This window comes from Mustela putorius, unplaced genomic scaffold (assembly GCF_011764305.1).
Source record: "Mustela putorius furo isolate JIRA1106 unplaced genomic scaffold, ASM1176430v1.1 tig00004039_pilon_pilon_pilon, whole genome shotgun sequence".
In the NCBI taxonomy this organism is placed as follows: Eukaryota; Metazoa; Chordata; class Mammalia; order Carnivora; family Mustelidae; genus Mustela; species Mustela putorius.
Window position 1 is genome coordinate 936,670 of NW_025422174.1, and position 27,659 is coordinate 964,328.

The 27,659-nt window shown below is 54.6% G+C and overlaps 3 protein-coding genes across 6 annotated transcripts; 1 reads left to right on the forward strand and 2 right to left on the reverse strand.

Moving 5' to 3' along the window:
• The first annotated feature begins 3,937 nt into the window (after positions 1-3,937).
• Positions 3,938-7,516, forward strand: DCTPP1 (dCTP pyrophosphatase 1). The gene is made up of 3 exons (XM_004773883.3): positions 3,938-4,113; positions 4,806-4,916; positions 7,028-7,516. Exons 1-3 carry the CDS (start codon positions 4,013-4,015, stop codon positions 7,326-7,328), a joined length of 513 nt encoding a protein of 170 aa, XP_004773940.1. The 5' UTR covers positions 3,938-4,012; the 3' UTR covers positions 7,329-7,516.
• A 1,709-nt stretch (positions 7,517-9,225) lies between these two features.
• On the reverse strand, positions 9,226-18,145 carry ZNF771 (zinc finger protein 771). Of its 3 annotated transcripts, none has more exons than XM_045072526.1 (3): positions 18,025-18,145; positions 17,236-17,385; positions 9,226-10,248 (listed from the first exon to the last, which is right to left on the reverse strand). In XM_045072526.1, exons 2-3 carry the CDS (start codon positions 17,374-17,376, stop codon positions 9,433-9,435), a joined length of 957 nt encoding a protein of 318 aa, XP_044928461.1. In that variant the 5' UTR covers positions 17,377-17,385; positions 18,025-18,145; the 3' UTR covers positions 9,226-9,432. The 3 variants fall into 3 exon arrangements, with proteins under 3 accessions (XP_044928461.1, XP_044928459.1, XP_044928458.1); XM_045072524.1 differs by lacking the exon at positions 18,025-18,145 and adding an exon at positions 17,726-18,015; XM_045072523.1 differs by lacking the exon at positions 18,025-18,145 and adding an exon at positions 17,466-17,699.
• Positions 18,146-23,035: 4,890 nt separating this feature from the next.
• Positions 23,036-27,505, reverse strand: ZNF48 (zinc finger protein 48). Of its 2 annotated transcripts, none has more exons than XM_045072528.1 (3): positions 27,427-27,505; positions 26,798-26,891; positions 23,036-25,649 (listed from the first exon to the last, which is right to left on the reverse strand). In XM_045072528.1, exons 2-3 carry the CDS (start codon positions 26,874-26,876, stop codon positions 23,848-23,850), a joined length of 1,881 nt encoding a protein of 626 aa, XP_044928463.1. In that variant the 5' UTR covers positions 26,877-26,891; positions 27,427-27,505; the 3' UTR covers positions 23,036-23,847. The 2 variants fall into 2 exon arrangements, with proteins under 2 accessions (XP_044928463.1, XP_044928462.1); XM_045072527.1 differs by lacking the exon at positions 27,427-27,505 and adding an exon at positions 27,057-27,239.
• Between the last annotated feature and the right edge of the window lie 154 nt (positions 27,506-27,659).

The window sequence follows — 27,659 nt, forward strand, 5'->3', positions numbered from 1 at the left end:
CTTCCCAGAGGAGGTGGCTTCAAAGCAGGCCTCTGCAGAATGAGTAGAATTTGGGTTTGGATATGCAGAGAAGGGGGAGTGGGCATTCAGTATATGAGCAAAATTAGGGAGGAGGAGAGTGGGGATCATCTGGCTGGATTTCAGCATGGGTTTAGGAAAATAAGACTGGATACATAGACTGGGGAAGGACTTCTCACTTTCTTTTTCTTAAGTAAGCTCTACACACAAAGTGGGGCTTGAACTTATGACCCTGAGATCGGGAGTCACATGCTCTACTGACTGAGCCAGCCAGGTGCCCTAACAAGGGCTCCTAAAGGTGTTAGGGATTCCCCAGCCTGAATGGGCGAATCTAGAGATTTCTCAAAGCCTCTGTCATGACTCCCCCTGAAAAACTTAGTAAGAACAAATATTTTTAATTATAGCGCATCATTCCTGCCATCCCCCAGTTCAAAACCAACAAGGTCAATGGCCCTACCTCCAATAAGAACAGCACTGTGATACAAACTAAATACACATTGTCCCAGCCCTGCCAGCACACACCTGAAGGGTCATCGGAGGCCAGCTAGGCCAGAGCCCCATTACATAGATAGGGAAACTGTGACTCAGAGAAAAGAAACAATCTTCCCAAGGACATTTGTGCTTGGGTTCCCAATCACCTGACCCTTAGTTTGCCAGGTTCCCCTACCCCAACACCACCCACTCAGCTTATGGGTCTCTGCTACTTTGTTCTCCAATCACCACAACCTCCCCCACTCTAGGGTTTCTCAAAAGCTGTCCTGGGATCAGTTGCTCATGGTTGGCTCCAGTGGTGAAGGCAGCCAAACTCTTGCATAGCAGAAGGACAGCGTGTACATGCTTATGTTTACTTGTCCCAGCCTGCCCATCCTGTCATTAAACATTTATTAGGAAATAATAGTTGGAAAATAACTGGGAAAACATCTTTGGTCGAAAAGACTAGAGCACCCAGTTCCTAAAGGGATACGCTTGTAAAGGCTAATCACAAATGTGAACCAAAAGCCAAGAGCAAGCACATTGAGGCCCTTACTAAAGCAGGGAGGTTGGGTTGCTAAAATTTGTCTGAGGAGAATGCAGAAAAGTGAACGGATGTGGGGATGAGGGTACAGAAAAAGTCTGCATGAAGGGTCCAGATCATGGGGCCAATTGTAAGTTTGGGTCTGTTCCCTCTCTAACATGAGGGTCTTCCCCACCCCTCCAACAATGTGCTGTGCTGGAGCTGGGTTTGCTTGGTCTTCCAAGGACAATGCCATGGAGTAAAAAACTGGGATGTTCTCCGGGATGCTTGACAAAAACTTAACAAACCAGTCAAGAGCCCTAAGGAGGAAGGCAGAGGCAGGCCCACAGAGAGTGTCTCCTCCTTCCTGTCAATCACCAAGGACCATCTGACCTGTGAGCTCTACAAGTCCTGGTTCCTGACTTCAAAAATCTGAGTTGCAGAGGACTCCTGAGAAAGCTGTGTTTTGCATTCCAGTAAAAGACCTTGGATTCTTGTCTGGAGAAGTTAGCAAATATCACGGTAGATGCTATGGAAAGTACTTTCAGTTCCCAGATTGAGAGGCAGCTCAATGTTCTGAACTTCAGACCTGTATGTCCATCTGCCTGCAAGACATCATCTAGATGTTCTAGGGCCATCTTAGACTCAACAGACCCTGAACTGAATTCATTATCTTCCCTCCCACCCCAACTCTTGGATCTTCTGTGTCTTCATTTCAGCAAATGACAAAATTATCCATCCATTTACTCAAGCCAGAAACCCAGGAGTTACCCAGGACTCCCTCTTTTCTCCCAACTCCCATATCCAACTTCCATGTTGCCTAATCCAACAGCAACTTCTGTGCCCTCTTCTTATCCTGCAGCTCAATAGCATCCAAATCAGATGTCCATTCATTTTGCAACACTTTCCTCTCAGCCTCTATGAAACCACACTCTCAATTTCCGTGTCATCTCACCTGCCTCTTCTCTTTTGGTCAACTACTAAACATTAATCTAATCTTAGTCTTAGTCTAGTCTATCTAGATTCTTGTAGTAGTCATTCTTCTCCAAGTCCACGACTTTAAGCACTGTCTGATGACGGAAACTACCCACTGTGAATCTCTAGCTCTCGTCTTTCCTCTAAACCTTCATCTCATAAATCCACCTGCCAAATTGATATGTAGCTTCAATGAGCTTTGTACTAAACCAAACTCCTGATGCCATGTGTGTTCAATCCTGAACCTCACTTTTCTCATCCCGTATGTGTCACCCCCACTCACCATGTTGCTCAACACTCAACACTTATAAGCCAAAAATTAAACAAAAAAACAACTTGTAAGCCAGATTTGATTCTATCCTTTCGCCCACACCTCTAATTCAAAATCAACAAAGCCTATAGATCTACCTCCAAAAATATCTCCCCAGTACACTCACTTCTCTCCATCTTCATTCACCATCGGTCTGTCCCAGAGTCAACATCGTCTTTCCCTTGGACAATTGCAGTAACTCCTTTCCTTGCTTCTGCCCTGGACCTCCTCCAATTCATTCTTAACACAGCTGCCAGAGGGCTCATAAACACAAAATACGATCATATAACTCCCCTGCCAAAGCCCTTCAAATGGTTTCCAAAATACTTAAAATGAAAAATAAAATATGAAATAAAATTCATGGTTGATCAATCTGATTTTGCCTCTTGTCACGTCCCTAATATCACATCCAACGACTCTCCCCCTTGCTCACTACATTCCCGACACACTGGAATTCCTTTTGTCTTTAGAACATGCCAAGACTTTCCTGCTTTAAGCACTGGTGCTCCCTCTACCTAGATCTCTATACCCCTTGATTTTTGCTCAGATTAAATGTTGCTTTCTCAAAGCCAAGTAACAGAAAACCCAACCAAAAGTGGTTTGACCCACAGATTTATTTTCTTACATGACCAAAGTCTTAAATTAGGACCTTTCTGGAAAATAAGCGTCGCAACGATGTTATCAAGGATCCAGGTCCTTTCTAACTTCCTGTCAACCAATCCCAGTTTGTGGGCTAGCCTCCTCACAAAGATTCGGTCACATACTAATATCTAAAGGTAGACACATCCTGTGCTTTTTTAACAAAAGAACTCAGAACCTTTCCCAGAAGTCTCCAACAGACTTCCCAACTTCGCATTGTCAAGAACTAGGCCATATACTCACCCATAGACTGATCAGGCCAGGCAATGGGGCCACATGATCAATCAAGGAGAGGAGGGTGAACACCAGAATAAAATCACTCTTGTGCAAGAATGCAGGAGATAGTTGAGCTGGTAACCAACAATGCTTGATCTTCCCTGTACCATGCAATCTAACGCTGTCCCCACCTTTCAGTGTTTAAATAATTTCTTCCATAGTATTTCTCATCATCTGAGGCATTATAATGTAGGGGTTAATAACACAGGCTCTGAAACCAAATTGCCTAGAATGGAAAGCTGGCTACCGCCTTATTAGCTGTTGAGTTAAATTCCTCAATCTCTCCGTTTCCTTACCTGTAAAATGAGGAAGAGGACGACACAATCCTCACTTTTGTAAGAATTAAATAGGTAAAATGCTTAGAATGGTCACCCTAGCTCCTAAACCCTGGAGACATCTCTGTGTCCTTCTAATAAATTCCCCTTTCTAACTTGAACTCGCCCTCTCTGGGGTTGCAGAGGGCCCCGCTCTCTCCCCCGCTCCGTCAGTTCTCTTTGGCGCCATCTGGCGCCCACAAGAGAAGAGACGCGCCTGCGCCCTCTCCGCCCCGTGTCCATTGTCTCTTGGTGGCCGAATCTGGTCTCTGTACCTTTAAGATGCTCGGCCGAGACCGAGGAATCCAAGGCCGTGGGCGTAAAGGGCGGGCTGCGCTAAAGTCCACTTCATTAATTGGCCTTTCCTGAGGCTCCGCCCCGGAAGCAGTCGTGAACCCCTGTGATTGGCCAGGAGCGCCGGAGGCGGGGCTCGTGCTCGGCGCGGTGGTGCTCGCGGTGCATCCCGAGCGCGGCGCCGTGGGCGGTATGTCTCGGGCGAATGGGGACGCGCGTGGGGGCACGGAGGGGGACGGCGCTGCGGCTACCGGCCCCTTCGGCTTCAGTCCGGAGCCCACGCTCGAGGACATGTAAGCCGTCCCTACCCAGGCTGGGGAGGTCGCATTGGGGAGGGTCCCTCCACGTGGTCTGGAAGGAGGCGAGCGGCTCTGCTGGGGTCCCGGCGCGGCCGGTCTCGGGAGAGTCCCGTAACCTCCTAATCTGCACATGGGACGTAGTGACGCGCACCAGAGGCGGGGGAACCGGTGACGCCCGGTGAGTAGTATTAGAACCGGCCCTGGGCAAATTGGGCTGCTGCTTCCGATGCTGCTTCTGCCCGGCCTCTGCCCTCCAGGAGCGGGTGGTGGGGCGAGCGCAGATGTCGGAGCTGGAAGGTGGGTGATACTATGTTTGCTGCAGGAAGTCAAGGAGGGCTTCTCGGGGGAAGTGTCCCTGGAGCTGCACTTCGGAAAATTCGATATGCAGGGAGGGGATGTTCCCGGGGGAGGGAACTGGGGAAGCAGCAGTGGAAGGCGCAGTAGCGGAAGAGCGGGTGTTGTCAGTTTTCCGTAGAGTTGAGGCCTGCGCAGCGCACCCCCTCTTTATCGATGAGAAGTCCAGGTCCCGAAGAAGAATGCTTGCTTGAGGCCATCCAAAGAATTCGTTGCAGAACCCGATACCTATGTCCCCGTTGCATATCACCGAGACGCCCGCCTGCGCTTCGCGTCTTCTCTTGGGTTCTCGAACCCACCACCAGGACCTCCACTTCTTTCTTCTATTCCAGCCGCCGCCTCCATGCTGAGTTTGCTGCTGAACGAGACTGGGGCCAGTTCCACCAGCCTCGGAACCTCCTCCTGGCCTTGGTGGGGGAAGTGGGGGAGCTGGCAGAACTCTTGTGAGTAGATGAAGTCTTCTTGGATTAGTCTGTGTGTTGCGGGGGAGGGGAACATTTATCTGATCATTAAGTATCCATGCTGGGCTCCGTACCCGCGGATAGGGATGACTCATCTGCCTCTGCCCTCTTGGGGCATCCAGTCTTCTGGGAAAGAAAGGTGTGAAAACAGCAAGTCAGGTCCAGGTCATAAGGCTGATGGTGGCGGCCTCTGGGCTGCAAAGGAGGGTATTTTCCGGAAGACCTCCCAGGGCATTCCAGCCTTGAGAATCATTGGCAAAGGTGGTGAAGTGGGAAAGGGCAAGTTGAATTCAGGGAGATTCTGAAAGTCCTTCGGGGTAAGCTTTTCAAGGACGAGCAAGGATATTGTATCCGTTTTGTGGCCTGCCATGTCCCACAGGCCTGGGGTGCCACAGTAGGTATCTACAGAACGAGTGATGGGGCTGTGGAAGAGAGGGGAGCCAATACGAACTCAGAGCGACAGAGCTGAAGTTAGGAAGGGATGGAGTTTGGACAGAAGACCTGAGCAGATTCGACTGGTAGAAAGATCCCTTTCTGCAGGGTGAATTGGGTCACCAAGAGAATTGGGGCAGGGGAAACCCATGAGGAGGCTGATACCGATCAGGCAAGAGGTGGTCAGTCAGGTCTAGACCAGGGTATTCTCTTTGGGGATGGAGACCTGAGAGCACAGAGATAGGTGTGAGGGCAAGCCATTCATTCATTACAGATGAATGAGCATCAGCGCTGTGCTAGGACTTCTAGAATGAAGCCCTGAACAAGATGGACATGGTTCCTGGGGCGCGTGGCTGGCCCAGTCAGTGGAACATGCAAGTCTTGATCCCAGGGTTGTGGGTGTAGAGAGGACTTAAAAATAAAATCTTCGGGGGGAAAAAAGGCATGGTTCTTGCCTTCACAGTACAAGGAGACTAACAATAAATAAACTTTTTTTTTTTTTTTAACATCTATTTATTAGAGAAAGCGAGCAGGAGGATGGGGAGAGGGGGAGAGAGAATCTTTTTTTTTTTTTACAAAGATTTTGTTTATTTGACAGACAGAGATCACAAGTAGGCAGAGAGGCAGGCAGAGAGAGAGGAAGCAGACTCCCCGCTGAGCAGAGAGCCTGATGTGGGGCTTGATCCCAGGACCCTGGGATCATGACCTGAGCCAAAAGTAGAGGCTTTAACCCACTGAACCACCCAGGCGTGCCATGGGAGAGAGAATCTTAAGCAGGCTTCACCACCAATACAGAGCTTAACACAGGGTTTGATCTCCCCACCCTGAGATCGTGACCTGAGCTGAAATCAAGAGTCCACACTTAACTGACTAAGCCACCCAGGCACCCCTCAACTAATTTTAAAAGGTCAGGAATTGTAATAAATTCTATGACGAAAATAACACAAGGTGATGAGAAAGAAAGTGACAGAAGGAGAAGGCTTTTCCGAGGAGGGGACATCTGTGCCGAGACCTGAAGAATGGGAAGGAGCAGCCATGGGAAGGATCTGCGGGGAGCAGGGAGAAGAGCATTTAAAGCAGAGGAAGCAGTTACGTGCAAAGGCCCTGTGACAGTTTGACCCATTAGCCAGACAGAATAAGCCAGAGTGGCTTTCTGTGAGGAGAAAGGGGGAGGGGGTGGATAATGACTTTGAAGAGAGAGCTCATGTGGACCTATACAGCATGGCCGGGGGTTTGGATTTTATTCTAAGTACAGTTGGGGGGATTATAGCAACAGATGGACAAAATGTAATTTGTGGGTTTAAAAGGTGGTACTGGGCAAGAGTAGAAGGTGAGTTAGGCAGCTTTCAGAGTGGTCCAGTTCTGGGGCTTAGTCTGGAGTCACAGTGGCTAGGGCTGGGGAGAAGTAGAATTGGGTCTTAACAAATGACATGTTCTCTTGGCCAGTCCTCAGCTCAGGTTGGGACACAGAGGTCTGGATGAATTACCTGCGGGCTCTTCTTCCCGCCCCGACTCTGCCTAGGGCCCAGGTGGGTTGAGTTGGAGGAACTTCCTAAGATGTAGGAATGCATTGCTGCAAGGACTGGGGTGCTCCTGAGAGGCGGAGCCCATCATCTTAGCTAGCATCTGTGTTTGTGTCTACCTCTGTTTTCTGCCCCCAGTCAGTGGAAGCCCGATGAAGAGCCTGGCCCCCAAGCCTGGCCCCCCAGGGAACGGGCAGCCCTTCAGGAGGAGCTTAGTGACGTCCTCATCTACCTGGTAGCGTTAGCAGCCCGCTGCCATGTGGATCTGCCCCGAGCGGTGCTCTCCAAGATGGAACTCAACCGCCGGCGCTACCCAGCACATCTGTCCCGCGGCTCTGCCCTCAAGTATACAGACTTGCCCCATGGGGCTACCTCTGAAGACCAAGCTGTCGGGGCTGGAGACCGTGACCGTGAGTCCACAGGCCAGGCCTCAACCTAGAAACATGGGCACAGGACTTTGCAACCCAGCATGGCATCTGAGAAGCAGAGTATGGCCTGGCCATGGAAATTTGTTCTAGTCCTTTCCTAATGGATCAGGGACCTGCGGACTTCCTAAGGCCTGCGGCCCAAACACCTCCAGACAGCCTCCTGTTATTTTTTTCGCTCATTAAAAGTTTTGGTTAGCAACTTCTAGATTCTTCCTGGAGTGACTGGGGAGGCTCTATCTCAGCAGGTACTAGAGAGAGGCACCAGGGATGCCTCTGAGCCCAGCTGCCGTGTTTCTCTAGGGTACCTCCCACCTACAGGGCAGAGAGATCAGATTTCCAGCAAGATCCTGGTGTGGGGTCATGCGATTCCCTTACCCCTTCCGGACCTCTACGGGGACTGGAATCCGTATGTAGTGTTGGATAAGGGCCCCGATTCTGGAGCCAGGCTGTCTGGGTTCAGATGCTGTACTTGGATACTTACGAGCTGGATGATGTTCATCAAATTACTTCATCTTTCTGCCTTGGTTTCCTCATCTAAAATGAAAATGATGGTGTCTACCTTATAGGGTTGTAAGGTCTAAGTTATTTTTAAACGTAGCGCTTAGGACAGTGCCTGACACATAGGAGGGACTTTCTCAGTGTGTGGTTCTCTGTTTGCTTTTTCAACTCAGAACTTTCAGGGGCCCCGAGCAGGAAGTGTCAACAGTTTAGAGGGGCCTGGGCCTAAAACCCATCCTTGCCTATCAGGACCCCAAGGCTGTGAGAGCCCAATGCCCCTCTCCCTGGGCCTCCTCACAAATTGGGGTCAAGTGCCGGATGTGGGGAACAGAGATCCCTCTCCCCTTGGAGAGGGCCTCTTGCCTCCTCCCCTGTCCTCTCAAGGCCAGTTTCCACTGGGATGACAGTGTGGGGTGTGTATGATTTACCCCATGTGAGACCTCAGGCACATCACTTCCCTTCTGGGGATACCCATGGCCTCCCGTACACTGTGGAGGGATGCTGGGAGGAAAAACCCTCAAACGACGTTTGCCACCCCGTGAGTCTGTTTCCACATCAGTGAAATGAGGCATTCCTCCCTACCGGCCTCACTGCTATTAACCAGCTCAGTCCCTTTTAACCAGGGACCTCTTGCTTCCCGGGGAAAACAGCCCGGACTGGAACTGCTCCAGCGTTGTATCCGCAGACCAGCTTTCCTGTCCCCACTGGGGACGGCAGGAGGTGATCCCTGCCGGTCTCTTACCGAGTGCTTCCCAGCAGTCAGGTCCCCTCTCTCCAGTGTGACCAGCTTCTCGTCCCTTCCACCATGCCGGCCAACCGCATGCACGCAGAGCAGACTCGGGTGTCCCCCCTCCGACAGACACACCCCACATGGGTTGTCTACACCCATCCACGGGCTTCCTCCTCCTCCGGTCTGTACCGCACCCACCCCCCCCCCCACCCCCCCGCCACCTTCCCGGAACTGCAGCGTCGGGGGTCACAGAGCTGACCCCCCGTGAGACCCCCTCCACACGCCCAGACAGGACGCTCGGTTTCCTTTCTAGCTGCGGCTGCTCCGTCGGCCCCTCGGGTGCCGTCCTCCAGAGGCGTCCGGTGCCCCCCGGACCCGGTGCCCCGAGCCGCGGTCTCCAGGGCTCCGACTCCCGCCTTGACCTCACACCCCGCGCGCGCAGTGCGGGGCGTGACGCGGCCGCCGCCTCCACGGTCCTCCGCAGACTGAAGTCCGGTGCTGCTCCCCGACAGCGCGGCGGCCGGAACGCGCTGTGTCTGTGCAGCCAGGAGGGCGCCCCGCACATCAAGTCGGGGAACCCCTCGGGGCTCCCGGCCCCACTTCGCTCAGAGGCCACAAGCGAGGGTGACGCGCCCGCGTTCCTCCTCCCGCGCCCGCAGCTCACTCGCACGCACGGCGGGGCAGGGACCGAACACTTTATTCACTAACAAGGGTCGGGGTGTAGGAGCGAGGGGTGGCCTGGTCCCGGGTCCCGCGTCGCGCACGCTCCCGGCCCCCCGCCAGCCCCGGGTGCTGAGCCGCGGCCGTCCTGCCCGGTGCCGCCCCGCGCAGGGTCCCCGCGCCCCCCGCGCCGACGCCCGCAGCCCCGCGGCGCCGGCAACGGCGGCTCAGCTGCCCTCGCACTCCGGGCAGCGCTCGGTGGCCGCGGCGGCCGCGGCGCCCGGCGGAAGCTTGAAGTCCCGGCCGCAGCCCGCGCAGATGTAGAGGCGGCGCCGCAGGTGCGCGCGGCGGTGGCGGATGAAGTGCGAACTGAGGCGGAAGCGCCGGCCGCACTCCGCGCACGGGTAGGGCCGCTCGCCGGTGTGCGTGCGCGCGTGCTCCGCCAGGTTGGAGCGGTGGCCGAAGCGGCGGCCGCACACGGCGCAGCGGTGCGGCTTCTCGCCCGTGTGCACGCGGCGGTGCTTGGCCAGCGCCGAGCTCTGCGCGAAGCGCGTGCCGCAGTCGGCGCATGCGTACGGCCGCTCGCCCGTGTGCGTGCGCCGGTGGCGCGCCAGGCACGAGCTGCCCCCGAAGGCGCGTCCGCAGTCCGGGCACGCGTACGGCTTCTCGCCCGTGTGCACGCGCAGGTGCTGGGCGTAGTTGGAGCTCTGCGCGAAGCGGCGGCCGCAGTGCGCGCACGCGTACGGCTTCTCGCCCGTGTGGCGCCGCCGGTGCTGCCGCAGGTTCGACGCCGCCGAGAAGCGCTTGTCGCACTCGGGGCACTCGTAGGGCCGCTCGCCCGTGTGCGTGCGGCCGTGTTTGGTCAGCGCCGACTTCTGCGAGAAGCGCCGGCCGCACTCGGTGCACGCGAAGGGCCGCTCGCCCGTGTGCGTGCGCGCGTGCTTGGCCAGCGTGGAGCGGCGCGCGAAGGCGCGGCCGCAGTCGGGGCACGCGTGTGGGCGCGCCGGGTCGGCCGACGGCGCGGGCGCCTCGCTCGTCCGGACCTGCGGGGAGAGGGGGGACGCGTCAGCCCCGACTGCCGGGCCCGCGCGCGGGAGCCGGAGCCGGAGCCGGAGCCGGGGCGTGCGCGCGCGGCAGCCTCCCCGACCCCGTGGGCGAACCGGGCGAAGCGGCGGCGCGCGCCCCGGGGCGGTTGTGCCCTTCCCGGGAGACGGAAGGTTAACGCGTGCACCGGCCTGGCGTCGGCCCGCAGTTCGTTCCCAGTCGACTTGTGCAGTGACCGCGTACCCCGTGCCCGGCCCGGGGTAGGCAATGGGGATTCGCCATCGAATTTAAAAAATCTGCTTCAGGAAAAGTGGCCGAGGAGCGGCCGCACATTTACACGGACCAGCGAGCCCTGCGGGGAGGCCGCCTGCGGGGTCCAGGACGGCTTGGGAAGGGCAGAGGCTCGAGGGCGAGGGTGGGGGGAGAGGGGGTCCTGGACGGCATCGCTCGGCTTAGGGCCACGTAACAGGCAGGAGACCGGAGCCAGCAGAGAGGTCAGGTGGCTTGGAAGCGGGATCTGAGCCACCAGACTCACTTTAAAAGTCACCCTCGGGGTCTCGCGTGGAGAAGGGAAAGGAGGCGAGAGGGCAGAAGCGGAGCCCAGAGCGGCCACCGGTTCCGCAGCCGTCTCCGAAGAGAAGACTGGCTCCGACCGAGGGCACAGGTGGAAAGTGAAGGCGGGCGATCGGCTTCTGGATATTTCCGCGGTGTGGGACCCCGGATCGGATAACAGAGCGGAGAGGGGGCGTCACGAAAGAGGGGAGTCCAAGTGACTCCAGGGGGGTTGAGTTTGGCCACTGCAAAGGTAAAACGGCCGTCTTCAGAGACGAGGGCAGTGGGGAAGCAAGGTGGTAGATGAGATCTACTTGGGAGCACATCTGCGGCTCTGGACACATCTGGAGCTGAAAGAGGCCTGCGCTTAGGGATGTTGATTGAGAAGCTGTCAGCCTATTAGTGGTCTTTGAAGCGGAGTCTGGATGAGACCCCCACAGGAATGGGCAGAGAATCTCGGGGAGCAAGACGGGCAGCCAGCAGTCAGGGAGGCAGGAGAGCCAGGAGGGCAGAGTGTCTTAGAAGCCAGGCCGGGACAGAGTCCGGGCCCTTTAATAAACTTTTCAGAACAAGCACCTATCATTTTTTACGTGGAGAAGAAAGCAAGGCCTGAAATGGAAAATTTTGAAAATGAGCCAGTTTCATGAGGTCTGAGCCTTTAGAGATAAAATCTAAAAAAGAAAAGAAGTGCTTTGTAAGAGGCAGGGGAAGAGAAAACATTTTGTACCAACAGCAGAGTGAAAAGGAATATTGGGGGCACGTTGCTCCCTTGTCAGAAAAGAGAATGCTCGTCCCAGTGGAAATGATACACTGAACACCTACCGTGAACCAGACAGGCACATTAATTCAAAACCAAATGAAGGGGCACCTGGGTGGCTCAGTGGGTTAAAGCCTCTGCCTTCAGCTCAGGTCATGGTCCCTGTGGTCCTGGGATCGAGCCCCGCATCGGGCTCTCTGTTCAGCAAGGAGCCTGCTTCCTCCTCTCTCTCTGCCTGCCTCTCTGCCTACTTGTGATCTCTGTCTGTCAAATAAAATCTTAAAAAAAAAAAAAAAATGCCTGGCACAGATTAAGGACAAGAAAGTGTTCGCTTCTCCCCATATTCAGTCTCCACAAAGCAGTTAGTACTGTTCTCATTTTATAGATCAGGAAACTGTTAAGAGAGGGTGAGTGACAAGGAACAGTAAGGCTCTTTTCTTTCTGACGTTGCAAGCAGGGCAACTTCAAGCCTTTCAAGATCCTTTGTAAAAAAGGCAGCTTTTCTGTAACCAACTCAGAAACTGGAAAGTAAGGCAGTTTGGGAAATTAGTGACCAGCCGTGGGAACTCTTGTTTAAACAGTATACATAAAGATGAACAGTGATAACATTACCTCTGTAAGGCTTTGACAACGCTATTTTATGTGCATTATCGTATTAGAGCTTCCTGTCACCTCCTTGAATAGGGTGTTATCTTTTGATAGTTGAGAAAACAAAGGCTCATTGAGTTACATTCAAAAGCCAGGGGGAGATGTGCCTGACTCTAGAGCAATCACCCTTACCCTGTAGGCTACACGACTTCCCCACCTAGAACAGCCAAGATGCGACAGAGGCTGGACTCCAAGTCCTGGGTGCCATCCAAGAGGGATTCAAGGTTAAAATACAACTTGATACTTTAAATCAAGAAACTCCCCACAGCAGGTTTGGCACAGTCTGAATTCAAGGTCATACTTTCCAATCTTGCCCTGGTTTTGACATCTATTGGATTTATTTCAACATGTCAGCCACTGTGGTGAGTATATTTACATTTTTCTGGCCCATTTTTCTTTTGCATCCGTCTGTAAGATGACTTTGACGAGCCTGCGGGCTTCCTTATGCTGGGTTCACTGCCTTATGAGAAAGGAATTCTTCACATGAGTAGCCTTTGTATCTCTAGCTTCAAGAAGAGGGGCCTTGGATGCCTCCTGGGAATTTTTTTTTTTTTTTAAGTAATCTCTACACTCAACGTGGGGCTCTAACACATGACCCTCAAACACATGAGATCAAGAGTCACATGCTCTACCAACTGAGCCAGCCAGGAACCCTCCAGGAAGAATCTTGGTGAGACAGGCAGGGTCGAGCTCATTAAGACTCCGGGCAAGTCACTCCCTTCCCCTGCCTCAGTGTCCCAAGGAAGGCAAGGTAGGCTAGGGGAGATAAAAATTTCCCAGCTTGGGCGCCTGGGTGGCTCAGTGGGTTGAAGCCGCTGCTTTCGGCTCGGGTCACGGTCTCAGGGTCCTGGGATCGAGTCCCGCAACGGGCTCTCTGCTCAGCAGGGAGCCTGCTTCCCCCACCCCTCTCTCTGCCTGCCTCTCCATCTGCTTGTGATCTGTCAAATAAATAAATAAAATCTTTAAAAAAAAAAATTTTCCCAACTTGAAGCATGCAAACCTCAAGAGGCAAGAGGACTCTAGGTGTTACGTGGGGAAACTATTTTCTTATAATCATTATGTGTCCATTTTCATGGACTTTAGAAAAAACAATAGATCACAGGAAATCCATAATTCCATCGATGTTATTGTGTAGAAGAAGGCAGGTTTATTTAACAAAACGATGTGAATCTATCTGATGAAAAGCTTTAAATAAAGGAGCGCAACAGGTGGGCAATGTACATGTCACTGAAGCTTGGCAAATACCTGGCTAGGGGATCATTAAAGGCCCTTCTGTGTCTTAAATTCTACAGCTAGTAGACTTCATCATTAGGATGGTATTTGCACTATCATGAGAGGTGCTATGAGTATATAATCAATGTTCTATCATAACGGGAAAATCCAAGTATTTGAAGTTTGTGATTTTGTCTTCCTGCTTATACTTTTGTTTGTTTGCTTAGGGTTTTTTTTGTTTGTTTGTTTGTTTGTTTGTTCTTTAAATCAGGGCAAACATATCTGTTTCCCCCAGCCATTACTTTCCTAAATTAAGAACAACAGCTGCCATCACTGATGATTCACTATGTGCCACGAACTGTGCTAAGGGCTTTTCATCCATGTTCTCGTTTTAAACTCTCACAACCCTTTGGGTTAGGTACTATCTGCTCCATTTTTGAATGAGGAAATAAGACCCACCAATAAAGCGATGACCCAAGGCCCTACCACTAATCAATGGCAGAGCCAGGGTTGGCACTGAGAGTCTGTCCTTGTCCAAAATACCTATTCTCTTAGCCATGATGCAATTCTCTCTCACTGACAAGTTGGAGATCACCTACACAGCTTGTCTCCCTGCCCTAGGCTCTTTTAGCAGTCAGGATCTCATCTCCCCTTCTTGGTACAAAGCATAAAATAATGACCCTATTCTCTTGCTCCTAGCTACAGGAATTGTGGTCCACAGGTCAGCAACATCAGCATCACCTAGGAATTTGCTAGAAATGCAGAATCTCAAGGCCAACCCCAAACCTATAGAATCAAAACCTTCATTTTTAACAAAATCACCAGGTGATTTGTATGCATGTTAAAAGTGAAGAAACCTGATCAAGAAGAGGGTTACTGCTGGAGAAAGCAGGTAGAAAGGGGGAAGAGGGCTTTACAGGCTGAAAGACCACATGGGCAAAGTCTTAGAGACGAGAAAGGGTCGGGTATGTTTGAAGTCAGGGCATGGGGTGGGGACTGAGTGATTAGAGATAGCCAGGATGGGGGGTCAGAGGGTGAGGAGCTTTGAATGCCAGGCTTAGGAGCTGAGACTTTAGTCTGAAGGAAACCGGAAACCACTCAAGGGTTTAAGCAAAAAGAGGCAGGATTGGATGTGCTCAGAGCCCTCTGAGAAAATCTCTTCTACTCATTAAAGATAGACTAGATTTTGATAGGCAGCGAGAGGGTTCTCCAGGCCCTGAGTGCGGCATAATTAAGGTCTATTCTGGACGATGAGTGGCCATGGGACTGTGTGATAGCAAGAAGTCACAGAATGTCAGCCTTGGAAAGAGCTTCCAAGATCACCATTTTTGAAAACTGAGTCTCGGGGAGACCACACAGCAAGTTAATGAGCTATGCGGTGGGTACAGCGCTAAATACTGGTCGGGTGTCTGTGTGCCATCATCAGTCCCAAACCCAGTAACCCAGATGATACTTCTCAGGCTGGTATTCGAGGACCTTAACTTTCATTACTCCTCTTTACAGAGGAGAAAGCTAAGGCCAAGCTGGTAAATGACAGAATTAGGATTTGAACCCATGCTTTTCATGGCTACATGACACCCTTTGGAGTCTAGCCCTCCATACCTTCGATGACTAGACATGCCTCCTCCCCACCTCCAGCCAGCTCAGTCGGGGTTCCCAGATATCCCCTTCTCTCCATCTCCACTGCCATCACGACCTTAGAGCAGGCTGTCAGCGCTCCCTGGCCTGGTCTTCCCCATAGCAGCCAGTGATTCTTCTCAATAGAAAATCCAGTCATGTCCCTCTCCCGATTTGATGATCTAAATTCCTATGCTGGCTTCCAATGCCATTTTACTCACTGTTTCCCCCCCGACTTCTCTGGCCTCATCTCCGCTGAACCTCTGCGTTCGCTATTCCTCCTCCTGGAATGCCCCTTCTCCTTCTGCGTTTGCCAGATCACCACGGTGTCTTCAAACACCAAGTCAAAAGTCACCTTCATGAAGCCTCCCCCCAGTCCTCTGTCTAGGGCTTCAGTCTGATTGCTCTGTTCACTCCCAACCCTGGGGTTCAGCCCAGAAGGTTCTTTGATAAAAACAAGTTGAAAAATCTCCAGAAGGATGACCTCGTGCAATGTCCTGAACCACAAGAAGAAGGACTATCAGCAGTAAATTTCTACATAGTGTTTATTATGCACCAGACACGGTTCTAACTCTTCTCAAGTACTAACTCATTTAGTCCTCACAACCTCAAGAAGTAGATGCTGTTATGGTTTCCCTTTTACAAAGAGGAAACTGAGCCACAAAGAGGGGAAGAAACCTATCCAAGGCCACACAGCTGGGAGCTGATGGAGTTGGAAGTCTACCTAAGCTCTGGAGTCTGGGTTCTTTTTTTTTTTTAAACATTTTATTTATTTATTTTTTTTAAGATTTTATTTATCTGACAGAGAGAGATCACAAGTAGGCAGAGAGGCAGGCAGAGACAGAGGAAGAAGCAGGCTCCCCGCTGAGCAGAGAGCCCGATGTGGGGCTCGATCCCAGGACTCTGGGATCATGACCTGAGCCGAAGGCAGAGGCTTAACCCGCTGAGTCACCCAGGCGCCCCAACATTTTATTTTTTTAAGTAATCTTCACACCCACCATGGGACTCAAACCCACAACCCCAAGATTAAAAGTCAGGTGTTCTACCGACTGAGCCAGCCACGTGCCCCTGGAGTCTGGGTTCTTAACTTACACGCCAAAGGTGAGATCAGGGGATCCATAGAGCCAGAAGAGGCAGGATGCGCTAGGATGACAGGCCAAGGAGGCCTCAGGAACACGGAATTCAACTGTTACTTGGACTGCAATTGGTCGCCAAAGCCGGCCCCCTTCCCCTAGGGCCCACCATGCCCACTAGGGGGCAGCAGAACCGTCTTTCCCAGAGAACGGGCCCCTCGCAGGAAGAAATCGGAGGGAGCCTGGGCCCACATACCCCGCCCAACAGGAGTCCTCCAGGTGGACAGAGGGCTCCTCGGGCAGGGGGGTGAGTCTTATACGGTTCTGGGAGGTGAAAACATGCCAGGTAGCATTTAGGATCTCCCAAAGGGAAATCTAACTCATATTCAGATCTCCTTAAAACTCCTCTCTCTAAACCTTCAAAACCCTCGGGATAAAGCCCAGAGGAACGGTCCCACCCAGCCTGCCAACCACCTTACTCTCACCCTGCGCCCCACGACTGAACCACCCGCCTCCACTTCTCCCAGTGCCCCACCCACTTCCCTGAGCGATGACTAGGGCCATTCCTTCTAAATCTCAGATCCCCACTGGTCTCAGCTAAGCCGCCCCTTTACTGACTTTGAGACCTTGGGCCAGTCACCAAACGGTCCAGTTTCCAGGGCCTCAGTTTCCTCACCTGTAAAAGGGAACAAATACTACCTACATTCCAGATCTGCAGTGCTTAGAACAGTGTCTGATGCATAGCAAATGCTACTGAGGGTCACTCGGTGCTGCTGTTGTTGCCTTCCTAACCCCCTGCCCCCACCCCGAAGCGGGCAGTCCCCAGCTCTGGGCCTCCATGCCTCCCGTGCCTGCACCCATCACACGGGGTTGCAGCCGCGTGGTTATTCATCAGTCCCATGCCGCTAGACATCAAGCTCCACAGGGAACCAAGGACAGCTAGCACAGTACGTGTGACATCTGTGTGACGGCATTATGGACAGGAGGGGAGAAGGATGAGCCACCAACCCTGAGATTCCTCGTCTTAGACTCAGAGGAAAGTAGGGGCTGGATCGCTGGTTTCTCCGGGGAAGGCTGGGCCTGACCAGATTTAAGGGGGACCAAGCCCCCAGGGGTGGGACACGTACCTCCTTGTTGTCCATGGGGATCTTGAGTTTCACCACCTCATACTTCTCCTCACCCTCATCTTCCTCACCCTTCACCAGCAGCACCATCTCCTCTTGCATTTCTTCCTCTTCCTCTTCCTCTGTCTGCTGTTCACCAGGCATCTTGGCGTCCTAGGGGGAGGCGCTGGGTCAAAAGCTCAGGACTTGCATCGCCCCCACCACCACCCTGCCCCCCGCCCCATGGCCCTGACCCCAGCAAGGCGGTGGAGGGTTTGGCTTCGCCCGCCCTGCACTGCCCCCTTCCCTCCACCCCAGGCCCAGCTCCGAAGACACTCGTTCTCCCCACTCATCCCGGCATTCAAGGCCCTGAGTAGTTCGAATCTCCAGCCCCGGCAAGTCGCCACCCTCCCCGCGCTGAGTCACTCCCCGGCGCCCGGGCCAGCGGCCCAGAGCTCCAGGGCACGGGCTGGGGGCGGGATCGGGGCGGAGACCCCGGGGGGTGCGCACTCACCAGCCGCAGATTCCGCGCTCGCGCAGCCCCTGGCCAGGGCGCCGGGCGGTTGGGCACTCGGCGAGGCCGCGGCTCCGGGGGCGGGGCGGGGCGGGGCCTCGCGAACGGCCGCTCATTGGCCAGGTCTCCTAATCCCGCCCCCGAGGGGGAGGGGCCCAGAGGACCCAGGCGTCCGGCCAGAACTGCCCCAAGAGGGTGGCGAGCCCAGGTCTGGCGCCCCTCGCTGTACCCCAACTCCCAGGAACCCCCGGGCCGCCCCTCCCGGCGTCCAAGGTCCTCGCAGACCAGATGTAACCCACCTTCAAGGCCCGTCCCCCGTGGCCGCGTCGGAGGTCTCCGCTGCGGCCGGGCGCTCCTGCTCCGCCCAAAATAGGCCACGTGCGCTCCCGCCCCGGCCTGGGCCTCTCGCTGGCGCCCCGCCTGGAGGGCGGACCCTGTTGCCTGCTCACCTCTTCGCTTCCCTCTGTTTTCCTCCCATTTTTTCTCCTTTCCCGGCGTCGCCTTCCCAGTCTCCGTGCCTGGGGGATGTGTTGCCCCTTTTGAATATGTACGTCCCAAAGCAGCCACCCAAGCTACCGCCGCTACTTACTGGGCGGTGTGCCTACTCCGCGCCAGCATTAGGCTAAACGTTTTACACACCTGATCTTTGATCCTCTAAGGGTGGGTCCATTTTACAGATGAGCTAAAGGAACTTGAGGGAGATAAAACAGATTTGCTTAAGTTACACAGTGAGGGTTGTCATAGCATTCCTGACAACTGATGGCTAAGTGGAAAATTGGTAGCCCAAATCCAGTAGCTCCAGTAGATCCAGTCCACGGAAGTATCTTGTTTGGCCTTCAGGTTATTTTTACTTTTAAAAATACGTTTTAGGGGCGCCTGGGTGGCTCAGTGGTTAAGCCTCTGCCTTCGGCTCAGGTCATGATCTCAGGGTCCTGGGATCGAGCCCCGCATCGGGCTCTCTGCTCAGCAGGGAGCCTGCTTCTCCCTCTCTCTCTGCCTGCCTCTCTGCCTGCCTCTCTGCCTGCCTCTCTGCCTACTTGTGATCTCTCTCTATGTCAGATAAATAAAATCTTTTTTAAAAAGAGATCAGGAGGGACGCCTGGGTGGCTCAGTTGGTTAAGCGGCTGCCTTCAGCTCAGGTCATGATCCCAGCGTCTTGGGATCTAGTCCCACATCTGGCTCCTTGCTAAGCAGGGAGCCTGCTTCTCCCTCTGCCTCTGCCTGCCACTCTGTCTGCATGTGCACACGCTCTCTAAATATTTTTAAAGTTTCGTTTTTAAAAAATAGTGGTCTTTTACACATTTTAATTTCCCACACTTAAATATTGGGATATTTTGTATAAAGATCTGTATTTTCCACTTCTCTTGAAAAAGGTACCCAATTCTTCCATTTTATGAATGGGGCACCTAAGATTCAGAAAGGAAAGAGGAATAACATTCAGTAAGTGCTTGCGATCCTTATGTCTATTTATAACAGCCCTGTGGAGATCAATAATATTGTCTTCCGGGGCCCCTGGGTGGCTCAGATGGTTATGCCTCTACCTTCCTCTCTGGTCGTGATCCCAGGGTTCTGAGATCGAGTCCTGCATCTGGCTCCCTACTCAGTGGGGAGCCTGCTTCTCCCTCTCCCTCTGCTGTTCCCCTTGCTTGTGCTCTCTGTTTCTGTCAAGTAAATAAATGGAATCATTTTTTTTAAGGATTTTATTTATTTATTTGACAGACAGAGATCACAAGCAGGCAGAGAGGCAGGCAGAGAGAAAGGAAGGCTCCCCGCCGAGCAGTGATCCTGATGCGGGCTCGATCCAGGATCCTGGAATCATGACCTGAGCCGAAGGCAGAGGCCTTAACCCACTGAGATACCCAGGTGCCCCTAAATGAAATCTTTAAAAAATAATAATAATATTGTCTCCCTCTGACAAATGAACTAAAGCTTAGAGAACTTAAGTAATTTGTTTGAAGTCACAAAGCTGGTAAGTAGCAGATTCCAAAGCTCATGATCTTTCTGTTGCACCAGCACCAAATTATCTTTCAGACATGAAATTACATGAAGAAATTGGTGGCAGAGCCACTTCTCAAACCTCAGTCTCAGTCTTCAGAGGCCAGGGCATAATTTGGATGTTGGGATGACATCTGGTCAAACTTTTGCTCTTCCTCAGAGCCAGGAAAAAGGGGCAGATGACTGGATACTCACACTCAAGATCTCCACTCCGGTTGTGTGGGCCCTCCTATGTGCCTGGTACCATCCTAGGTATTGGAGATGCCTAGATGGAGTAGTGAACAGAACAGACAACAAGCTTGGCAGCTACAGCACTTTTAAGAGTGTAAAAATGTAAACAAGTAAATCAACAAGGTATCTGCAGATAATGTAATTAATAGGGCAAGTTGATACGATAGAGGGGGTATGGTTAGGGGCTTTCTTATTTATTTATTTAGGAGAAGGAGAGAGAGAGAGTCAGGGGAAGGAGGGAGAGGGAAAAGGAGAGAAACTGAGGCAGACCCTTCGCTGAGCATGGAGCCCGACGCTAGGCTCGATCTCAAGACCCTGAGATCATGATCTGAACTGAAATCAGGAGTCAGACGCTTAACCAACTGAGCCACCCAGGCGCCCCTTGGAGGCTTCTTTCATGTGTGTAGGGAAGGCATCTCAGAAAATAATACTTGAGATGAATCTGGAATGATGAGAAAGGATTAGGCATTTGAAAATCTGGAGGAAAAGTGTTCTAGACAAAACTGCAAAGGCCATGGGGCACCTGCATGGCTCAGTGGGTTAAGCCTCTGCCTTCCACTCAAGTCATGGTCTCAGGGCCCTGGGGTGGAGCCCCACACTGGGCTCTCTGCTCAGCGGGGAGCCTGCTTCCTCCTCTCTCTCTACCTGCCTCTGTGCCTACTCGTGATCTCTCTCTCTCTCTCTGCCAAATAAATAAAGCCTTTAAAATTAAAAAAAAAAACAAAAAACAAAAAACCTGCAAAGGCCTAAGGTGAGAATAAGCTTGGCATATTTGAGGAACAGAAAGGAGGTTTGTGCGGCCGGAGCCAAGTGAGTTAGTAAGGGGAAGTGTAACGAGAGATGGATGAGATGTGGGAAGGGACCAGGTTATGCCTGGAACCCCAGTCCTAGCAAAAGGCTTGCCCTGATTTAATCAGTGAGAAAACTCAGCCGGGAACAGTGAAAAGTCACCCCTGGAAGGGTGTCCTGCCAGAGGAGGGCTTTGGAATAGATGCTTGGAAAAGAAAAGGACTTCTGTCCACTTGTTCTACAAACATGTGCAAGTATATACCTGAACTCAGACTCAGTTTCTGTTCTTGAGAATCTCATAGTCTAGCAAAAAAGATTGCAATTAAAATACATATTTTATATGAATAAATATAAATATGTATGTATGGAAGGAAAAGCAGTAGGCCTATAAATGTTCTGGCAGATCTTAAGATGAGTGAATGACAATAATCCCTTGGGAAGGGAGTGGTCATGGGGCGGGCTTCTCTGAGGAGAGAAATGTGAAGGACCTTCAAAGATGAGTGGGAGTTTGCCATATTGACAAGGAGGCAGCAGCTTGTGGGACGGTAAACTCTCGTGAAGACCATAACATGGTCCAAGGACACTGAGAACCAGAGTATTTAGTGAGGCCTATTGTGTTCCCGGCTCCTGCTGGGCCATTTCACTGTTTGAGTTCAGATCCGTTAGAACCTTCCTTCAGTTCTTGAATGCCCAAGGACTTGGGAGCAACCTCTTCTCTCTGCTAGACGCCTCCCGCTCCTATACCACCCCTTACTCCTCCTTTCTTGGCTTAGTCCAAGTCATCCGTGGGGTAAACATAGCTGCCACTTCTTTGGAGAGGCCCTAGGATCAGGCAGGACTCCCTTCCGTAGCGTTCTTCCTGCATAGCCCTTGCTACACTTGTAGTTATTTGGCCAACGTCTGTCTTCTGCATAGAAGCTGAGGCCAGAGACTGTGCCCCCTCGGCCCCCCGCAGCCCGCACGCAGCCGGTAACCATCCTCAAGCCGTTCCCCGTGCTTCGGGTGTTCAGAAGAAGGAGATTCTAACTCGGGCTGGAGGTCCAGGGAGGGCTCCGGGGAGCAAGCAGTGCTTGAAGTGGTCTGACTTGGAGAGCTGAACGGGCCGGGGTGGGGCGGCGGAGGGACTGAGCATCCCAAGGGAAAGAAGCGATAACCAGGAGGCACAGGGCTGAAACCACACCAACGCAAGACCCTGAATGCCAACTGGATGCCAAGGGGTTGCGTTTTCCAGAGGAGACAGACGGAGCTCGACAGGGTTTCGAATAGGGAGCGACACACGCAGATTAATTTTACGAAGATCGCTGCAGGATCGAGGGCGGGGAAACACGGAAACCGGCCGCGGCGACCTGCCAGGCGCCCCCGAAGGCCTCCGTTCAGGCCTGTGGTGCGTGCGCCCCTGAGGACCGAGGGCGCCGAGGACCCCAGGCCCGAACGCCGCGTTCCGAGCGCGCAGAGCTCGGCGGGGGCGGGGAGCGCAGCGGGCCGCGCAGCGGGCGGCCTCCGCGGCTTCTGGGGCGGCCGGGCCGTGGCTAAGATCTCGCGAGAGCTTCGGTGCGCGGACCGCACGGAGAGCAGCCCCGACGCCCAGCGCGTGAAGTTGCGGGCGGGCTTGCACTTCGTGCCTTAGATGCGTGAACGATCCGCGTCCCTGGCCAGTCGGGTCGGTTCCTCCTTCCTTCCTTCCCGACTGGCGCCCTCCTCGGAAAAAGCTGGGGAGTGGGTCTTGCTCGGGATGACGCAGGGTCGCTGGGAAAATAGGGCTGCTTTCTCCGGGACAGAAAGAGGCAGCCCCTTTGCCCTCCTTTTGGACGAAGCAAATGACCTGCTTCTCGCAAAAAAAAAAAAAAAAAAAAAAAAAAAAAAAAAAAAGGGTGTCAGGGAGGCGGGGTGTCCCCGTAGGCAGAGCCTCAGTGGGGCGACCTCCGCGCCGGAACTAGACCGCCCCCCGCGTTTCTCCCTCCCCCACCTGTCGCCATAGCAACGGCGCTCCCCGGTCGACTCCTCCCCCCACTCCCACCCCCCTCCACCCCCCGGGGCGCCGAGGGTTTTTCCTTTTAGGGGTCGCGCTCGACGTTGTGACGTAGGGGCGCCTGTGGACAGCCAGAACGCAGGTCTGGGGCATCCGCTGACAGCCCCGGTGGCCGTTTATTCCAACCCGCTGGAAAGCGGCTGACTCTTCCAGCGGCTCGAAGCGGGCAGGGGACCCTCACGAGTCTGCCCATGGCTTCAGGCGTGGTGAGGCTCTGCCACCGTCCCCTACCCCTCCCCGCACACACACACAAGCAGAGTCCACGCTTCAGACAAGAAAGTTTATTGGCGAGGAGATACACGGAGACGTGGCTGTCCCGCCTTGGAGCTTCCCTGGCCTCTCCTCCCTCCAGTCCTGCCCTCACCCAGCCGCTTTGTCTCTGCTGCCATCCACCGGGACCTGGGCTTGGCATCGAGTGTAGGACTGCTCCTCCTGCTGTTTCTGGTCTATTCGGCCAGCGTCCAGGTGTGAGGGCTGGTTGGGGTTCTCCAGGGCAGGAAGGTCTGGGCTGTCCAACAGCACCCTTCCTGGCTAAGACCGTGTCTAGTGGCCGGAGACTGCATACTGCAATCCACTTAGCAATACTCTTCCCATCAGAAGGTTCAAGATGCCCCCTGCCTATCACCCCCAAACTCCTGAAGTCTCACTGCTGTGGCTCATAAAGTCAAAACAACCCTGTTTGGTGCTGGCCAGGGTGCTGGTCACCTAGAGGCAAAGTTGGGTGGGATCAATTCTTAACAGGTTAAGAGGCAGCAGAATTCAGTTTTTTAGGGCCCTCAGGCTAAGGCCAGTTTATTCATTCAATAAGTATTGAGTGCCTACACTATTCAGAATATGAGGCAGTGTTCTAGAAGCTGGGGGTATAGACCATACCGTCAAGGTCCTGACTGAGCCCAGCCAGGACAGTTTCCTGAGCTTCAAGGTCATTGTCTCCAATCTCTATTTCTATCTATTCACTCCTTTCTCCCACTTCCTCCCCTCCTCCTCCCTCCCACCACCTCCCCGGCCCTTTAGTCTCTGCTTCAGCAGCAGACACCCTCCCTTTGGTCTCCTGGGCTTCCACCTTCCCTGGACCCCATCACTCCAGTCCCGTGGGCGGCTCCTCCTTGAGGGGCCTTGCCCGACCATCCCCTGTCCCAAAGGGCCTCAGAACCAAGTGCCCACGCTGGTGCTTGATGCGGGCAGAACTGTCCCCAAAACCTTTGCCACACTCTGCGCATTTATATGGCTTCTCCCCGGTGTGTGTTCGCCTGTGTTTGACCAGATCTGAGCTCCGGGGGAATTCCTTCCCACAGAAGCCACACACATGGGGCTGGCTGGGTCCGGAGGGCTGGGCTCGGGCTCGGGGTCGAGGGGCTGTGGGGGCCGGGCCAGGGGGGTTGTGTGGCCTCAGGAGAGTGGATGGTGGGTGTGGCCGAGCCCGTTCACCACGGTGGGTACGGAGGTGCTTGACTCGGGCTGAGCTGTCAGCAAAACCCTTGCCGCACTCGGGACAGAGGTAGGGCTTCTCCCCTGTGTGCACGCGATGGTGTTTCACTAGGTCCGAGCTTCGGCGGAAGCCCTTGCCACACTCAGGGCACTTGTGGGGCTTGTCCCCTGCCAGTGGTGGGGGAGGCTCCCCAGCTTGGGGCCCCCCGGGCTCTGGCTCCAAGCCAGGCAGGCCAAACGGCCCATCACCTGAATGTGAAGGGCTTCGAGGTGTCAGCGGGGGGCTCGTGCCAAGGGGCGGTGGGGGTGGGCTTGAGCTGGGGGGTGGGCTGGGTATCAGGGGGGCCAGGGGGTAGCCTGGGAAGCTGAAATCCTGGGGCTCCATGTGAGTGAGGCGGTGGCGGAGAAGGGTAGAGCTGAGGCTGAAGGTGCGGTCACATTCTGGGCAGGCGTGAGGCCTCTCCCCACTGTGGGTGCGGAGGTGTTTGACCCGGGCAGAGCTGTCAGCGAAGCCCTTGCCACACTCAGGGCACAGGTAGGGCTTCTCTCCTGTGTGCACCCGCAGGTGCTTCACCAGGTCTGAGCCCCGGGCAAACTCCTTTCCACACACGTCACAGCCAAAGGGTTTGGGCCCCAAGTGACTGCGCTGGTGGCTCAGAAGGCTGCAGCTGAGCACAAATCTTTTGCCACAATCGGTGCAGATATACGGCTTGTCCTGGGCCCTGGGTCCCTGGGTGGCTGCCGTGGCCGCTCGAGAAGGCTGCCGTCTGGGCACCACGGGCCGGGGAGGCTGCTCCCCCCGGTGTGTCCGCTGGTGCTTTATGCGAGCAGAACTGTCACCAAAGCCCTTGCCACAGATGCCACACTTGTAGGGCTTCTCACCCGTATGTGTCCGCTGGTGTTTCACCAGGTCAGAACTCTGCCGGAAGCTCTTGCCACACTCGCCGCAGATTGTGGGGCGTTCACCAGCTGGGATCCTGGACCGAGGAATCTTTGGGGGGCCTTGGGCTGGTGGTCGGGCTCTGTAGGACTTCTCACCACTATGAGTTCGCTGATGTTTTATACGGGCAGAGCTATCCCCAAAGCCCTTGCCACAGACCCCACACTTGTAGGGCTTCTCCCCTGTATGGGTCCGCTGGTGTTTTACCAGATCTGACATCTGCCGAAAACTCTTGCCACACTCACCACACACAGCAGCCCGATCACTAGCCTGGCCCCAACGTGGCTCTCCCAGGAGCCGGGGACCTCTGTCCCGAGCCTGAGGTTTTCCTGGTCCCTCTCTCTGGACCCACAAGTCATCCCAGGTCTGGATGCCTTCAGGTTTGAGAGAGGCATTTCCTACTTCATGACCTGGGGCCAAATCTTCCTCTTCCTTGAACCCCAAGTCATCCTCCTGTGGGGTATGTTCAAACTCATCCGGCTGAGAAATCTCCACATTCTCACTCCCTATACCTGGGGAAAGAAAAGGGACCAATAGACCCTGCCCTTTGGCTCAGCCCCTATCTTTGATATCAATTTCCCCAGCAAGGCTTCCTTGACAATCTGCGGTCACAGGATGCTTTCCCTCTCTCTCCTCTGAACTTCTGCAACACTTATTATTGCTGCCTCTCCTTAACAATGGTAATGTCCTTAACGTGTGCCAGTCACCGAACTAGGCACCCCTGAATCCTTGCAAACAATGCTACGAGATAATATGGTTACTACTCCGTTTTTATAGACAGGAAGACTCGGAGAATTTAAGTTACTTGCTCAAGGTTATAAAGGTTAGAAAGTAGCAAAGCCACGTTTCTAACTCAGTTCTGTCTAATTCCCAAGCCTGTATTAACCACATTATACTGTCTCTATTTGGAAAACCTAGTATTTGCTATTTCTATTATATCTTCTTCTATTACCCCATCCTGTAATTTATTACTTCAATCATCTTGCGTGCACCTGAGAGGACCCAGACCCATGCCTGTCCCTCAAAATGCATAGGGCTGGTAGGAGAGAGACGATGAAGCACCAATAATTAGAATTGTGGGCTCGGAATAACTGCTGTCACGGGAGAGAGAGGAACTAAGGAGACAGGGCGACGCTTTCACAACAAAAGAAAAGAGTAAACCATGGAGAGGAATGGAAGATAAAGCTGGAGAGGGATGTTGGGACTCGATTAAGCACGTAAGGCCTAGATCGAACACTAGGCTTTTGATTAGCAGGCAGACGGGAGCTAGGGAAGGTTTCTGAGAAGGGAAACAGGATTAAACCTAGACTTGATCAACGTGGCCGCTGAGTGCACCGCTCAAGAGAACAGGGATGTGGGGAGGCAGTTGCGACGGTCAGGATGAGATCGAACGAGGCCTGAAGTGGGGCAGAGGCAGTGAGGCTGGGGATGCTCGTCGAGGAGCCGGGAGAGCCCTTGAGACGGAGCCCCTCACGGTCTGGCGCACAGGAGGTGCTCAGAAACGTCGGCTCCTGGACCTCGGCTCTTGTCCCCCTCCCCCTCCCCCTGGAAGCACAGTTCAAGTCCGATTTTTCTGGGTCTCGGCCAGACACAGCCCAGCCCCCGGAGTCCCCTCCCGGCCTTGACCTGCCGCTGGCGGCGCACCCGCCCCGGCCCTCACCTGTGCGGGCGCCTCGCAGCTGCTCCCTCTCCTCTGCGCCCCGGAGATCCGGGCCCCAGGGCTCCACCGCGCGCTCCATCGCCCGCACACCGCCCTGCGCAAGGGGACAGACAATCCCGCGGTCACACAGCCATGTGCGGCCCGCGGCGCCCTGCCGCTGCCCTCTGCCGGCCACCGCGCGCCCCGGGCAGCGGCCGGGTCCGAGGTGCGGGGCGCGGCTCCCGGGGACCCCCGCCCGCGCCGCCGGCCGCCCCTGCACCTGCTGCTCCTTCCGGCCCGCAGCGCCCCCTCCGCCTCCCGGGCGCCTCCGGCCGTGTCACCCCAACACCCTCGCGGGCTCCCGGGCCGGGCTCCGCCGCCCGAGCCGCCGGCGGCCCCGGGATGCGGGCTCCGCGCCAAACGGGGAGGGGGCTCGGAGCCAGGCGTCCCGGGGGCGGCCGCCGGGGGCGGGGACGGGAAGCGGAAGCGCCGGTCCTCGCGGAGCCGCTCTAGGACCTGGGCGGGGCCGCGCGCCTGCGGGGCCGCCCGCGTCCTCCGGAGCTCGGTGGCCGGCGGGAGCCCGCGAGCCGCGGACGGGGCTACTCTAAGCCGCGGACGGCGGCCCGAACTCGGTGGTATTAACTCTGTACCTCCTGGGCTGGACCGGCGGGCGGGCCGGAGACGCCGCCTAAGGGTCGCTGGGCCGGGCCCCCGGCGCCGACCTCCGGGGCTGGCCGACGGCGCCGGCCACCCCGGCCCGGAGACACAAAGAGAGATCCGAGGACTGACCCGGGGAGAGGCCGGGGCAGAGACCGCGCCAAACAAAGGGCGGCGGCGGGCGGCGGAGACCCCAGACGGGGCGGGGGCGGGGCGCCGAGACGCA

Coding starts and splice junctions, on each gene's coding strand:
- DCTPP1 (XM_004773883.3), top strand. CDS start 4,013: ATGTCTCGGGCGAATGGGGACGCGCGTGGGGGCACGGAGGGGGACGGC. Junction 4,114..4,805: donor GAGCCCACGCTCGAGGACAT/GTAAGCCGTCCC, acceptor CTTCTATTCCAG/CCGCCGCCTCCATGCTGAGT. Junction 4,917..7,027: donor GGGGAGCTGGCAGAACTCTT/GTGAGTAGATGA, acceptor TTCTGCCCCCAG/TCAGTGGAAGCCCGATGAAG.
- ZNF771 (XM_045072523.1), bottom strand. CDS start 17,564: ATGAGTGGGGAGAACGAGTGTCTTCGGAGCTGGGCCTGGGGTGGAGGG. Junction 17,386..17,465: donor CCCTCCACCGCCTTGCTGGG/GTCAGGGCCATG, acceptor GCCTCCCCCTAG/GACGCCAAGATGCCTGGTGA. Junction 10,249..17,235: donor TCCCCATGGACAACAAGGAG/GTACGTGTCCCA, acceptor CTCTCCCCGCAG/GTCCGGACGAGCGAGGCGCC.
- ZNF48 (XM_045072528.1), bottom strand. CDS start 26,876: ATGGAGCGCGCGGTGGAGCCCTGGGGCCCGGATCTCCGGGGCGCAGAG. Junction 25,650..26,797: donor GCTGCGAGGCGCCCGCACAG/GTGAGGGCCGGG, acceptor TTCTTTCCCCAG/GTATAGGGAGTGAGAATGTG.